At 46.2% G+C, this 15,950-nt stretch overlaps 1 protein-coding gene and 1 pseudogene across 2 annotated transcripts in view; both read left to right on the top strand.

The window, feature by feature from the left end:
* The first annotated feature begins 631 nt into the window (after nucleotides 1–631).
* The window catches only part of HDAC4 (histone deacetylase 4), a 113,350-nt gene continuing 98,031 nt past the window's right edge, over nucleotides 632–15,950 (top strand). For both annotated transcript variants that reach the window (XM_008052897.1, XM_008052896.1), the window contains exons 1-2: nucleotides 632–746; nucleotides 5,740–5,861. In XM_008052897.1, coding sequence (XP_008051088.1) covers nucleotides 652–746; nucleotides 5,740–5,861 — 217 coding nt within the window. In that variant the 5' untranslated portion in view covers nucleotides 632–651. The remainder of the gene's footprint in view (nucleotides 747–5,739; nucleotides 5,862–15,950) is intronic.
* On the top strand, nucleotides 7,361–11,442 carry LOC103254918 (annotated as a pseudogene).

Genomic DNA, 15,950 nt, shown 5'->3' with positions numbered 1-15,950 from the left:
CAGTTTTCTTTAATGGGCTTGGAAACAATCACCAACATCACAAGAAAACCACAAAACACACACTTTGACTTTAGTCCACCTTAGTGTGCCTGAGCACCAAGCTGTCAGAAGAGGACAGAGCTCCCCTGATACTCCTAGAAGAAACCCGACTATCTCTGGCTCAGGTGTGGATGCGCGTCTGCCCAGGAGGCAGCTTTGTCCCTTTACCATGGACTCCATATGTGATTCTTCTGTGTGCACAAAACCTTCTGGCTTAGAATCTGCTTCTGTGCAGTAGCAAGAATGAAACCACCACGCTGCCAGCGCTTAATTCAGAATGTTCTTTTATGTAAGAATATTAGAACTTCCTTCAGAAGTGGGTTTTGTGTTAGCTAACAGTAAGTCTTTCCAATGATTAAATCTACATTTTAAATAGAATGCAATTATGTAAAAATCTCGATGGTAAGAAGACTTATTACAACTCCTCCTGGCCTTCTTTCTTTGAGGAGGCAGTCACTGTGGCCACTGGGTCTTGAGGGAGAGTTGCGGTTCTGATCCCTTTTTTCCCTGTGTGTCTCCATTGCCCTGCCTTGGTGCTGTCGGCAGAGTCACATGTCACCCTCCACTGTGCTTTCTCCCATGCCAGGTGCTGTGGCCAGCACAGAAGTGAAGATGAAGTTACAAGAGTTTGTCCTCAATAAAAAGAAGGCCCTGGCCCACCGGAACCTGAACCACTGCATTTCCAGTGACCCTCGCTACTGGTACGGGTAAGTAGGGATGTGGGGACACCTGGCCTCCTGTCTGGGGGCCCAGAGGACCACGTGATCCGAGGGTAGATTTGAATAGACCCAGCCCTTCACCTTCACCTTCTGAGGCAAGGTGGAAGGGTGAGAAACGGAGTCCCCCAAGCACAGTCATGAGCATGGGTGTGAGTGCAGCAGCCTGGAGTCCACACATGTGGCAGCCATCTACAGGGGAGCAGTGGCTGTCCCCAGGGGAGTAGGTTTGCCTTCAGAGGGACTGAGTGATGCTCTTGGGGCTGGTGGCTGTCGTTATTTTTCAGCCACAATAGGAGTCACTTAACTGGAACCCAAGTCTAAATTGTGAATCTAAATTGTCTTTGGGCACCTACAAAGTTTTTATCCAATGTTTTATTGATTCTTAGGCAAGTCAATAAGTACCTATGGTACTTTATTATTTTTATACTAAGAACCCCTGCCAGAGCCCTTATTATTGACGGAGGCCACAAAAGAGCCTCATTCACTCTAAGAACTAAGGGAAACTGATGTGCCAATGCAGAAAGAAGCCTTCAGAAGCCGAGCCTCAGAGGACTAGAGTGGACCAGAGGGGCAGAGTTATGGGGCTTTAAACAGTTCTCAAGTGCAGCAGATTTTTGCTTTGAAATAGTTCTCTACTGCTTTCAAGGATCATTTCATTTCTAGAAAAGCATATAACAGCTGGGCATAGATAGCAGTGTGTGCCTGTAGTTCCAGGCACTCGAAAGGCTGAGGCAAGGGGATTACTTGAGCCCAGGAGCTCGAGGTTACAGTGAGCTGTGATCTTGCGGCTGCATACCAGCCTGGGTGACAGAGTGAGTTCTTATCTCTAAAAAAAAAACCCCACATAGAGTAGTTTTCATAAATCAAAATGTAATTAGTAATTTCATCGGGAGAAAAATGAACTCTTCTCAAGCTTCAAAATGGACAAGTATTTATACTAAAACCACCAAATCCCACTTGTTTTGCCAAATGATGTCAGTTACCACAACACAATCTAAAAGGCATTTTGTGAGGAGGCAATTCATGCCTCTTCAGCTCTGGTGGCCGCTGCATGTTGCAAGTGCACATAAGTTGTGTTCACACCTAACATGCCAGTGACACAAAAATTCACAAAGAAGAGTGAGAATGTAGCTGTCTATGGAAAGCAGCACCTGACAGCAGTGAGCCACAGTGTGACCCAAGAGAGAAGGAAGGCTCATGAGACATGGCTGTGGCCAGCATGCTTGGAGCCCATTCTGGGGGTGCCAATCTGCAGTTTCCCTGCCAGGGACAGTCAGCCACCCAGGCTTAGGGAGAAGCTCTGTGTCCCTCTGGTTGGAGGGTAGGCATTTCCAGGCAGAAGTAGCAAAAGATATTAGTTTGGATAATGGTTCAGATGGTTTCGTGGGGCTTCTAGCTTTAAGGTCATGTGAGACTGTGCTATCGATCATGGCTGCCACGGGCCACATGAGGCTCCTGAGCACTGGTAATGTGACAGGGCCAAACTAGGACATGCCGCAAAGACAAGACACTGGATTACAGACACTCAGTATGGAAAAAAAGAATGCAGTCAGCCCAGGCAGTATAATAAAACCCTGTCTTTACAAAAAAAATTTTTTTACCTGGGAATAGTGGCACGCATCTATAGTCCTAGCCACTTAGGAGGCTGAGGTAGGAGGATCACTTCAGCCCAGAGGTTTCAGGTTGCCGTGAGCTGTGATTGCAACTGACAGAGCATGTCCTTGTCTCTAAAAAGAAAAAAAGAATACAAGATATTTCATTCATAAGTTTGTATTGTTACATGTTGTAGTGATAATATTGGGTTATATAAGATAGTAAAATTAATTCTACTCATCTTTAAAATTAATTTTAATGTAGCTACTAGAAAAATTTTAATTACACATGTCACCCCCATCCTACTTCTGTTGGAATGTGCCATATATTCAATTAATAATTATTCTAAATCACTGGTATACATCTAATGTCATGGGGAAGGCCAGTTGTTTAGAATTTAAGTGGCTGAATCAAGGTCAGCAGTTACCAACCTTTTTAGCATCAGGGACTGGTTTTGTGGAAGACAGTTTTTCTACAGATTGGTGTGGGGAGTGATCATCAGGCATTAGATTCTCATAAGGAGTGTGCAGCCTAGATCACATGTGCAGTTCACAGTAGGATTCACATTCCCATGAGACTGCAAGGCCACCGCTGATCTGACAGGATGCAGAACTCTGCTCTCCTGCCACTCACCAACTGCTGTTTAGCCTGGTTCCTAACAGGTCATGGACTGGTACCGATCCACGGCCCAGGGGTTGGGGACCCCTGATCAAGGCAATGTTTAGAAATAAAACAATACTTGTTTTTCTGTCTTCATCAGTAAGGCAAGGATTGCCTTGAGATACACTGCCTGGGTTGGCCGCTGAGACTCAGCCAAGATCTTGCACAGCAGTGACCTGCCCTCGTTGCTTTTCCCTATCCCTGAGCTGGTGATCAGAGGTTGAAAAAAATGGAAGATAATTCCTGGTCAGGGGTGAGTTAGAGAGAAGGAGCAGCTTTGCAGGTTATGCCCTCAAGTCTAGGGATGTAACTGGCATGAATGGGTGTAAGCAGATGTGAGTACGGGAGTGAGCTGTGGGGGTGAGCAGGTTGTGTGAGTGGGTGTGAAGTGTGTGTGTGAGAGGTGTGAATGTGGGATGTGGGTGTGAGTGGGTATGAGGTGTGGGTGAGGTGAGTGTGGGCTGAGGGTGTGAGTGTGTATGAGATGAATGTGAAATGTGAATGTGACTGGGTGTGAGTAGGTGTGTGAGGTATGGAGTGTGAGTGTGAGCACAGCAGGGATAGGGTTTCACTTTTACTTCCTTTTTGGATGCTTCTTCACTGAGAGCACAACACACCTTTCAGCCCTAGGGGTAGTGTGACCAGGGCTGGGCACATGTGACCTGCATTCTCCCTTAAACCACTGCTCTTCCCTGACTTCTGGAGGCGGCAAGTGCACAGTGAGGCGGGTTCTCCTCTCTGTGCGCTCCTGGCACCAAGTAGATTGTGCATGAAGGGAGGTCACCCTCTTGAAGTCTCTGGATCCATCTGAGATGGTCCTGTAGGGCTGGCACAGCTGTGTGCTTCTGCCTCCCAGCACTCTCCAGAGAATGCTGAAGGTTGAGGAAACTGGGCAGAGCCAGTGCAGGGCTGGGCCCAGGCAAGCACCTCCTACTTTGCCTATATCACAGCTTAACAAGAACATGAGGGTTTTAATACTGATAGCGCCTCAAGAAATCACAACTATCTTAAGTGAATAAGCTTTTCCATCTCCTGGCTTAACTATAAGCAAACCCTACCATTAAAGTATAATCATAATAATTGCTATTATATTTACATATTTATTTAAATTATTTATTTATTATTATATACATAATTATCTTTTTAACTCACATGATGCACACGCAGGTCATTCCATGTTTCTTATGAAGGAAGAATGAATACAGAAATGGCCCCACAATGTAACTTGGTGTTGAGGAAGTCTACTAGAGGCCAAACCTGCGTTCCCTATAGGATACAACCTGAAAATGCACTTTTGGTGGAGAAATAGCATTGCCCTCAGACCTCTTTCAGGAGATTGTGAGCAGATGGACTCCGAGAGTGACCTAGGATTGTCCTAGCATAACTGCAGGAAAGGACAGCTTCTTGTCCTAGGACATGAGCCTATGAGGAGGCCACAGCCATTGCACAGGTGTAGACGTTTTCACACCCAGCCTGCTGCATGGCAGAATCTCTCAGGAAACAGGAGAAAGGGCCTCGGGATGGAAGTGTGCCCTGGGCAGTGGGTGCAGGGGGTGTGACCTGCAGCAGGGCACTTTTCTAGAGCACTCTGAGCTTTGACCCCAAAACCTAAACATCAACCCTGGCTTGGTAGATTTTTCCCTGACATCTTGTCAGCATGATCTTTGCACTTGTGTGCTCTCAAGCATTTAAATACACACCTGTACACACTTAGGAGCTCCCATTCTTAATTCAGGTAACTCCAGGTGCATTGATGTGGGGTGCTGTATATTCAAATAAATAGTCTAACAAATTCCAAATAGGTAAGTTGGCAAATTTGTTTCTAGTCATTAAGCAGATTATACAGTTTAAAGACTCACAGAATTTATTACACTTGTTTTGGTATTTTCAGCAAGACTTGACTGGCAGGAAGGCCTTGCTGATGGTCACCTTGAGTGCCAGCCAGCATCCCCCACCGTTCTGAGGACCCCTGCCCCTTGTCTTCCCTCTGAGCATCTACTGGCAACCCTCTCCCATCATGTCGAGGATTTGGAGTCCTTCTGGCTGGTCATGAACAAAGTGCTTTTCATGAGTAGCTCCCAGGGTAGAGGGTGTCAGTTGCTACAGCCTATCCCTCCCCCAGGAAAAGGAAGCGACCAAAGTAATTTGGGTTCTGGTAAAGCCATGGCTGAAGATGGATGCTTTCTCCAGAGAGAAGTCCCCATAAGATCTTGCTTCCCAGGAGTCAGAGAGAGCCCCATATATGACCAGCATCTCTTCCCAGACTGCTCCCTGCCCCATCTCCGCTGCCTACGACTTCAACTTTGATTCTTTACACCACAGCTCACATGCCATCATCTGCCCCTACATCCTGAGGACAGGCTTTCTGTGTGGCTGTCCTGGTAGTCAGAGACTAGGCAGGAGCCACCTAAGAGGCATTGGCCCATATGGGGAATGCACCACTGACACCAACTCCCAGAGATGCTACCTGGCCCAGTTCCTAGCACTGCCAGTCAGATGGTAGAGGACATGGGGTTCTTTTGTTTGCTTGCTTGTTTAGCATTTGTTTGTTTCTGTTTAATATCAGCTTGACCCGAGGGTAGAGGCGAGTCTGTGGAGGAGGCTGACAGTTGAGGTTGGGCTGAGATTTTAAAGGAAGGTGTATCCTCATGTGCAGCATCTTGGCCACAGCATGTGCAAGGCAATCCTCTGAGTCAAACTAAACCACCTGTCTTTGCCTTTTTTCCAGGAAAACACAGCACAGTTCCCTTGACCAGAGTTCTCCTCCCCAGAGTGGAGTGTCGGCCTCTTACAACCACCCAGTCCTGGGAATGTACGACGCCAAAGATGACTTCCCTCTTAGGAAGACAGGTTAGTGCCGAGGTTCACTGCTGCCCCAGAGGCCCCCACAGATTTTTTCCCATGCTGTGACCATGCTGAGCCACACAATAGTCAGTTACTTAGGGAAGGAATTATCTGCAGATTTTTATAAATATTTCTTCCATTAGAGCATCATTTTGGAATGTTATCCCTAAGCGTTCCTTTATGATTTATACCAAGAGAAAGGAACCTCTCCCATATGTACACCAACTTTTTAAAACTCATACTCATTTTGAAACATAGCTTAGTTTTCTTTTGGTGTGCCATCCTGGAAAGCATCCCCTCAGTTTAGCCATATCAAGAATTTGGAATTATGCCTGGCTGTTCATAAAGGACATGCCTCTCACAGAGCAGCTCCCTGGGATTAAGCTGTTCTTGATGATGTATGTCAAGTCATCAGGTACTATCAGTGAGTGAGTGAGTATGTGGCCCTCAGGGTCAGCTCTGGGCAGGACCTAGGTAGCAAAGCTGTCCCTGTCCCCAGAGTGGGGGAGAAACCTTTATGAGAAAGAACTCCTCTGGGTCCTGCAGGGAACATCCCAGGTAGGCCCAGGATTATGTGCAGTTCTGTTATAAACCGGAGGGAGAAGTGTGTTCAGGTGTGAATAGATTTACCTGGCTTGTTCCAGAAGCAGGGAGAGGGCAGCTGCAGAAGAGTCTGACAAGTCAGGATGCTCTTGGACTTTCTCAAGGATGATGGTTTAAGCCAGCAGTGGCTTGGACATGGATCAAAGTGACTTGGGCAGTACAGTGGGCTGGCAAGAAGGGCTGGGGAGGGCAACAGCCTCTGCCCTCTACCCCGAGAGAGGCAGTGAGGACAGGAGTTACAGCATGCACTGAGGGTAAGTGGTGCCCTCACCTCAAATGAAGCAGGCAGAGCCCACAACCTGCAGGGTATTGTGGAAAGTCCCAGAGTGCCCTTCCTAATGGAGCAGTACTTGGAAATGAGGTCTGAGGGGGCATAGCTTTTTCTTACTAAACACAATTTCCATGTTATCTGAAGGTTCTAATTGGTTCTGAACAGAAATGTGTTAAAGCAGTCAGTCACACATGGCTTCCTTACCTGAGTGGTGAGGTATTGTGAGGGGATGCTTTGACTTCAACTGCTGCTCGTCCTAAAAACAGAAGCATCAGGCAGATGTTTGCAAGACCTCTCAATAGGGAGAGCCATGCCCCAGAGAGGACTTGACGTGACACCAGGGAACAGAACCACAATCAAGAGCTGAGGGTTGAAGGGAGGACTCTTTAGCTCTGCCTCGGTAAGACTTGAGTTATATTCAAGATGTGTGAAATGGAATGGACTCTATGAGACCAGCAGTATCTCTATAGGTTAGTCTGTGTTGGGACAGTGGTTTCCCCAGGGAAATGGGCTGTATTGTGACATGTGTGTCCTGGGGAAGTGAGTCATACCAGGACAACAGTGTCCCTGGTGGAGTGGGCCATATCGGGACAGTGATGTCCATGGTAGAGTGGGCTGTACTAAGACAGCCATGTCCCTGGTAGAGTGGGCTGTATTGGTACAGCAGTGTCCCTGGTGGAGTGGGCCATATCGGGACAATGATTTCCCTGGTGGAGTGGGCTGTAATGGGACAGCTGTGTCCCTGGTGGGGTGGGTGATATGTGTCCCTGGTAGAATGGGTTGTATCGAGACAGATGTGACCCTGGTGGAGTGAGTCACATCAGGACAGATGTGTTCCTGGTGGAGCGGGCCATATCAGGACAGTGGTGTCTCTGGTACTGGAACCCCAGAGCTGATGCCATGTTAGAGGATTGGCAGAGATCCTCCAAGTCAGAGGCATAAGGATCCTACCAAGGTGGGCACATTTTCACTTAGGCCATAAATCCTTTATTGGTAAAGGTGAATGTGCAGCTTCTGTTCTTTCCCATTTAATCGGCCCAAGCGTATGGTTCTCACTCATGAGTCTATGAGAGTGGTCTCGGATTGCTCCTAGAAAGAGCCCAAGAGCTCAGCAGAAGGTATTGATTCAGATGTCAGTATTTTTTCCAAAAAACTATGCCCGTTAACATCAGGAGAGAATCTGTGGGCCCTGAGGTCTAATCTAAATTGTCCTTCACATCCCCTTCTGATTCTGTTATTAAACAAAATTAATCAACAAAACCAAAGTCCACAGTGAGTGATGAGCCTCACACTAGGACAGGGGCCCTGGGGACAGGGAAGCAAAGAATGTGCTGCCCCCAGGAACCCTGGCCCAGGAACGAGAGTGACATGGAGGGGTGAGGGTGGAAGCTGTGGACACTGCAAACACATGGCTTGGATCTGAGATCTGTCTGCTCTATGTGTGTTCTGTGACAAATTCCTTAAGTTCTCCTTTCTCATCAGTAAAATGGGTCTAACCACACCAACATCCTAACGGCTATGGGTGTGCACCTAGGTGTGCACCCAGTAGCATGCAGTCGGTCTCTAGAGCATTGGGCATAGGAAGAAGTGGTGGGTGAGAGCCTGGCCACCAGGCCAAGCAATTGGCTCTCACACAGGGTGAGGATGGACCTTCCTGGGAACACCTCATTTTACTCCTTCTCCCTGAGGTCCCCATGAAGGGACACTGCACACCACCTGTCATATCTACCCCCAAAGCAACTCCTCAGTGGCTCCAGGCACCCCATACTCATAAAAAGTAGCAGAGGTGGAGGGTAGTCCATGAGTTGTTCACTCTCGTTCCTGCTCCCCTCCCAAACAAATAACATCAGCACAGTCTGGGGATCAGCTTCCTGTTCTAAGAAACAGAATTCGACATGAATGATCTGTAGCAAGACTTCTTGGAAAACTCTCAGGATGGGAGATAGTATACTCTGCTGCGTATTTTGCTGCCTATTTTGCTTCTGATTCTCACCGCCTATGGTCTTTGTCCCACAGATAGGTCCCGTGATCTCTTTAAGTTTCTATGACTTCCTGTGCTGAGTTGTATTTCTCTGGGCACTATTGGAAGCAAAGTCTCTAATACCATTTGGTCTTCTTCTGATCTTATGACACAACACTGCCCTCCAGCCCCCTACTTCCATGAGAACTAAAGAGATAATTCTCTTTTCCCTCTTGGGGAAGTGTTATTTAGAATATACAGTGCTTCAGAAGAACCTAATTAAGATTTAATTGTATTATCAAATTTTTTAAAGATATCACTAGCACATTAATATTATAAAGATTTCAGAGAAAACGTTTAAACCACTTAAGAGAATAATGTATAGTTAGGTACCCTATATCACCCTTGACATATCTACTTGCAAACACTTGACGTTGCTAATTCTAAGAAATTAACGTCAGCGCATTGGAAAAATGAAAGACTTTATTAAATGAAATCTTAGTTATGAAGTACTTACATGAATTGAGATGATAATCTTTAATAATTGTGATTTACACTTAAATAATTACATGATTTTGACTTTACACTAATTTATACTGACCTTGTACCTAATTTGCCCATCTTTCAGTCTTTAAAGGGCAATTGCGTGATATGTGAACATGTAGAATATTTAATCACCCTCTTGCTGATCTCTTCATCCCACCATACATTTTTACATGTCCTTTGATAGGCTCTGTGGGTGACAGTTCACACCTATACCAGCTCAAATGCCTTATTTCCCTCTTGAAAAAATGTGGGAGCCCCTTTTCTGAGCATTTGCATATTCAGGGAGTTTAGTTGGCCCTGGCGTGTAGGGCCAACCCAGCTTCCTGAGTTCATGCCCAGCTCCTTTGCTCACTACTTTGTGATTTGAGAGAGGCTCTTGAACATCTCTATGCCTTAGTTTTGTCATCTATAAAATGTCAATTTCATCTGTAAAATTGTCCCACAGATAGGGCCTGTGATCTCTTTAAGTTTCTATGGCTGTTAGCTTCCTGTGTTGAGTTGTATTTCTCTGGTCATTATTGGAAGCAAAATCTCTAACACCTTTTGTTTTGCTTCTGACCTTATGACACAGCACTGCCCTCCAACCCCCTATTTCCACAAGAACAAGAATGCAAGAGAGAGTTCTGTGAAACAGTTCTCTCCTGGGGCTATTGTGGGGAGTAAATGAGGTAATGTTTGTAAAGTGCTTAGAGTTGGACCAGATCAGGGTAGACCTCTGCTCTTGTTTCCTAAGCAGCAACTCATTCTTGTCAGACTTAGCATCCCCCCAGATCATTCCCTCAGTGCCCCAGCTCGACTGGGAACAGGCAGAAACCACTCAACTCCACTTAGGGAAAGAGCACATGGAAATGAACTCTGACCTCTGTAGCCAAAATTCTGGCCTGCCAGGCATATCTTACTCTGTGGGGTTTTCAGGGCTTGTCTTCTAGCTCCTGGCTTGCATTCACCTGAACACTACCTCCCAGAAGCTCAAAACTAGACAGCTTCCGCATCTAGCTTGAGAGTCAGGCTTCTCAGCCCAAGGTCTGTGGTCCAGCTCTGACTTGGTATTAGAAGCCCCACCCCTTTCCTAGGTGATACCTCTACTTTAGGGAACTCCACCCCCACCACTGTTTGACCTAGGCTTCCAGGTCCCTTCCCACTGCTCCTTCTGCATACCCTTAAGGGCTACCCTAACTTTGGGTTTCTGTTGACTCTTCAAAGATGTTTAGTGTGTATTTTTAAATATAGTCATGGAAGATAAGCTGGCCCTGTGCCAACCAGACCTGGTGACTGTCCCCAGCTTAGCTCAGCTGAGCAGTTTGGAGCACAGAAGCTTCATTGAGAGGGCGTTGGTGGAGCCATGGAGAACAGATATATATATATGAAGATTATTGAACACTGCAGAATGGCTTCTGTCTCACACTAAGCACCAACCTCAAGTGGCAGTGATCTGTGATTATGGATTAGGAAGTCTGAGTGATAAATTAACTCATGCCCAGATCTTTGACTATAGTGAGAACCAAACATTCCCTGAAGTACAGTGCCAGGTCATGCCGGTCAACTGGTGTTTGGATTCTTGAATGGCAGAATCTGTGTGATGATGCAGGGCAGGTTCCACATGTATGAAGGTTACTCACCCTGCAAGGTGACATTCCCTATGAGGGTTTTCTTCCTCTGGATGTGGACAACCTGGTGGTCACCAATGCAACTAGAGGTCTCAACCCCAAGTTTGAGGTTGGAGAGACCATGCTAATCTGTGGTCACATCAACCTACCTGGTTTCTGTGGTCAAAACCCTCTCAAAGGGCCTATTGATGAGAGGTTTAGAGTTCGTTTTCCTGTCATTTCTAATGCCTATGAGGGGACGATGAGGCAGAAGTCTCTTAGTACCTGGAAACAAATGGGAGAGCTGCGAGAGCTACAGGAACTCACCTGTGTCATTGTGGTAGTCCTCAACTTTGAGACTGGCAGTGTCATCTGCTGCAGAAGCTGAGGGTGGATGCTGTTGGCAGGAGCACAGTACCAGAAGTTATAGTTGCACAGCACTGTGGATCTCAAGTCTTTGGCTTCTCACTCATCATTAACAAGGTCATCATGGATTATGGAAGCCTAGAAAAGGCTAATCATGAGGAAGTATTAGAGTTTGGAAAACAAGCTACACAGGAATTGGAACAGTTTGCCACCATTCTTATGGCCAGCATTCCACTCCCTGACAATGCCAGTTGACTCTTCCTGAAGTCTGGCATCTCTCACGTTTTAAGTATTTCAAGTAGCTGCTACCTATTTTGGTGTCATGTGCCTCTGTCCAACTTAGGTAGTAACTGAAAGGAGAGAATGACCCCTATCTTTCCTTCCCCTTCCCCACTGTCTACCACTAGACCCTTCTGGCTCCAGGTCCTCTTTTGCTCAGTTGTCTTCTCAAAGCGGTTTCCACCCCTGTTCTTCCCCAAGAGCTGGAACCCATGCTCCATGGATGTGTCCAGGATTTGACTGGGGCTTTTGAACTTTATACAGCAGCTACTACTAACATTTTGAAGTAATACTCACATTCCTCGGCGCTCAGTTCTGCCTCACCTAAAGCACTAGAAGCCAAATAAGGACCAGCCCCATACCTCATGGGCTTTATTTAACACCATAATGTTTTGAGAATAAAGAGAAAGATAAAATTTAAAAAAGAGAGAAAGATATGCTGTACCAGGGAATTTTTTTTGTATCACTGACACAGGCACCCATTGCTTGGGTCCTTTCTGTGGTTTGTGGGGTATGAAATGGCCTAACCAGAAGCTTCATTTGATGTCATGTTCATATTGAGGAATGGATGCTTTTCCGCTTTTTGTTTTGAATTAGGATCTCACTCTGTCACCCAGGTTGGAGTGCAATGATACAATCATGGCTCACTGCAGTCTCAACCTCTTGGGCTCAGGAGATCCTTCTGCCTTGGCTTCTCAAGTAGCTGAGACTACAAGCATGTGCCACCACGCCATGTTTCCTAGGCTGGTCTCGAACTCCTGGGTTCAGGCAATCCTCCCACTTCAGCCTCCCAAAGTACTGGGATTTTAATTGTAAGCCACAGCACCCAGTCTGCTTTTCCATTTTTAAAAACAAATTGAGTTTTGTCATTTTGTTGATATTTAGGGATTTTGTTTTTTTCCAGTAGCATCTTCATCTTGATTGTCTTAAAGATATTAGCTGCCATGTATTTTTTTTTAATAATGACTTAAATTTTCCTCCAATGTAACTTCTGACTGATGAAACAAGGCCAAAACTGTGGCCAGCACAGTTCTGTCTCATTTGTTAGCAACTTCTTGGACCTCAGCACTGAACACCTACATGGAACTTCTTTGTCTAGGGCCCTGATGGCTCCTTGAACACATTGTCCTGTCAGCGAACACTCTCCCCAGCATGTCATCGGGGCCCAGCTGGTGGCATGGACCATGGCACTGATGTGGATTGTACTTGCCATTTGTTTTAATGAAGCAAAATCCCAAAGCTGATACTCAGGGAGAAGTTGGTAACCTCAACCTTGTTCCAGAATTCTCAAGACCACCTGGCAGGGGTGCAGCCCCCACAACTGGGTATGAGTTTGAAGGAGGCCAGACTGGTCTTAGGGACTGAGCTGAGCTCTGATAATCCCTGCATCTACCTAGGTAGCCAGCCAAAGGTGCTGGGCTCCCCCGGACTTGCTTCCATGGTCAGAGCCCTGAGAAGTATTCATCTAACGCTGCCCTTATAATCTGGAGCCTCCTAGCACCAGTCGCCTGAGGTTACAGTTGTCTGTGGGAAATGCCTGTTGATTACTTATAAGTATAAAATATGATGAGTTTTCCTTCATCACTGGGGGAAGCTGCCCTTCCTGCTGGGGAAGACTATATGCCCTGAGGCCAGCTTGGCCCTCACTGTCCGCTGTTCTAGGCACACAACCTCCCAACTGTGTTGCCAGTCTGCAAGATGGAGACAGTAGCAGATTCTTCGTGGGGTGGTTCAATCAGTATGAGCAGCTGCTGTGCTGCTGCTGCTGTCGAAGTGGTAGGGGCTGGATGGGATGGGGGTCAAGACCGCAGTGCTCAGAAAGAGAAGGAAGCCTTTCCTAGGAGGCTGCCCACACAGCTGCCAGAAAGGCCAGGAGGTGAAATGGCTCCACCTCTGTTATCCCCTGCGAATGTTCTTTCAGGTCTGTCAGTTGGTCTAGTTTACATACACCCCATGTTGCCATTGAAGGGAATATGTTAAATCGCCCTTTTTTCCAAATTTAGTCTGAAAACATGCAGCGACTGATGTTCTCAGGGAGAGTATTCCTGAGGTGCTCTAAGATCCCCAGTGGCAGGGTTCCTGCTTCTGAAGGGCATGTGTGCCGTGTGCCATCAATCCCTTGGTGCTTGCAGTGGTCCTTAGTGATGGATGTTGGGAATTCCATTCCTGTCAGGTCACACAGCAGTAAATTGAGATTTGGGCTGGTCACTTAACCACATGGCATCATTGAGATTTTCTGCTTCAGACGTACATGTTACAGTATCTATTCAGTGAGTGCATCATGTGTGCTGGGCCCTGTGCTGGTGCAGCAGGCATGGAACAGGCCAAGATTCTCAGCAGCTTGCTGTCTAGTGGATGGAGAGGGAACAACAGGGTCCTGAGCCAGGGAAGCATCCAGATGGCCCCATGGGGCCAGGCCAGGGAGAGAGCAAGACCAGCTGCCTAGGCACATGAAGGGCAAGGCTGCATTTGCACCCCAATCCACAATAAAGTAGATTGAGGCCCCGTCTGGCGTAGCCACCGAATCCCTGACCCCATTACGCTGGCTTCCAGACACCAGGGTCCTGCTCTCAGCACCACACCTCCTATGAGGCACGTGCACAGAGGGGCAGCCTGCAGAGAAGCTGGGTGTGTCCTCTTCTCAGTAGCGCTCCAAAGCTTATCAATAAATACACAGATTTCTCCCTATGTACTAATGAACTGAATAATACTGCAAGGAGTTTGTTCTACACCTGTGTGTAGAGTAAGCACAGAGTACTATGAAATGGAACGGGGGTGTTTTCCAACCCTGATGTCCATCCCCACGGTTTGGGAAGGGGCTGTTTCTGCATAGCCTATGCCATTACTTGCCGTCTCTGTCTTCTTCTAATGCAGTTTGGAGAAACTGCAGACAGATTGGTAAGACCAGGCAAAATGAACAGCACCCACACATCTTACAGTAAACACACCACCCGTAAGTAAAGTTGTGTTTTATACATGTTAGGGGTACATACAAGTGTCCCTTCAGCTGTTGCTTGAACTGTGGTCAGTGGAATCTGTTGTTTCCTGAGCTGCCCTGGAACAGAGAGGAAAGGAGTTCACATCCGTGATGCCCAAGCAGAGCCCACTCTGCTGAGCTTCCGTCCACCAGATGGGAAGACTCCATCAGAATTCAGGGGCTCTCTCTTGTGCTGGGCTGGGTCCTCCATCAATTTTGTGTTCTTAAAAAGTAAATATGAGGGCAACCCCCTCGGGTCCCCTCCCACTGTGGGATCTTTTCTGTCCTCTCAATAAATCCTGCTTTTTAAAAAAAAGTGAGTATGAGTGTGTTCAGAAGGTTTTTTAAAAGACTTCGTTGTGTTCTTCGAAAGAAATTTGGAGAAATGGTGAGTGTGGTTAAATATTGGGCAGCTTCCATGTCAATAACAGTGGTTCCCACATTCTGTGCTCCATCCCTAACACTTTGACATCAGTCAAACTTAAACTCCTGATGTGAAGGATCTTGAACTCATCTTTTCTCAAATACACTTTTTTTACTGTTCAGTGGTAAAATCGAACATTAATGAAATTAATAAATTAAACAGTTTAATGCCAACTGAAATATGCTCTTGAGAGGATTGAGTCGGAAAGTGGATATAGGAAAACTTACCACCTATAAGCATCGCCTACAGTGCTGCTTACTTTATTTTAAAAATCACATGTACGGTGCATGCTTGTAATAAACAAGCTGATACACATACCCTGAATCTTACTTTCCAGAGACAACTACTGTTATCATTTGATATGTATCTGTCCAGACATATTTCTGTGCCTGTGTGTAGGGGTGTTTGTGTGTTGTCTTTTTCTTAACAAAAATACCTGCTTTGTATTTTATCCAGTAACTTTATTTTATATTAATACTATACGTAGACATCATTCCATTTCAGTGTATAAAGATCAACACCTTTTTCTATAGTACTCCAGTGTGTAGATATATAAGTTGTAGCATTTCTAGTTTCTTTTTGCCAACAAATATGAGTGCCTTTCCTCACTTGTGCTAGTATTTCTATAGGATAGATTCCTAAAAAATGGAAGTGCTGGTTCAGTGAGTACATGTATTCTAAAACATTGGGCAAATTATCTCCCCTTCCCAACAACTTGTGAGAGTCCATTATACCACCCCCTCCACTAGCTGGCCAGTGTCACAATTCAGTCAGTTTGATGAATGAGTAAGATCATGAGCCTTTTGGGGTTTAGATGAGCAGTTCTATCACTGTTAAGAAAATTTGGGTGATTTTAGTTTTTTTTTTTTCATCTTCTTAACTACAGTGTCAATAACATGCAGCAGGGACAAGGGTGGCTGTGCTGCCAAACTCCCAAGTACCATCCCCTGGATGTCATCAACATGGCATACAGTATAGCTGGTACCCCCAGGGCTGGACAGCAGACTGTCCTGGGCAGGCCCTGTCTTCTTTGCCATCCCTCATGTTCAGCATGTAGATCCATGCAGTACACTTGGGGAGTTT

Source organism: Carlito syrichta, unplaced genomic scaffold, assembly GCF_000164805.1.
Source record: "Carlito syrichta isolate Samal-C Ts95f unplaced genomic scaffold, Tarsius_syrichta-2.0.1 Scaffold287649, whole genome shotgun sequence".
Classification (NCBI taxonomy): domain Eukaryota; kingdom Metazoa; phylum Chordata; class Mammalia; order Primates; family Tarsiidae; genus Carlito; species Carlito syrichta.
This window is presented reverse-complemented; position numbering and strand designations above follow the sequence as displayed.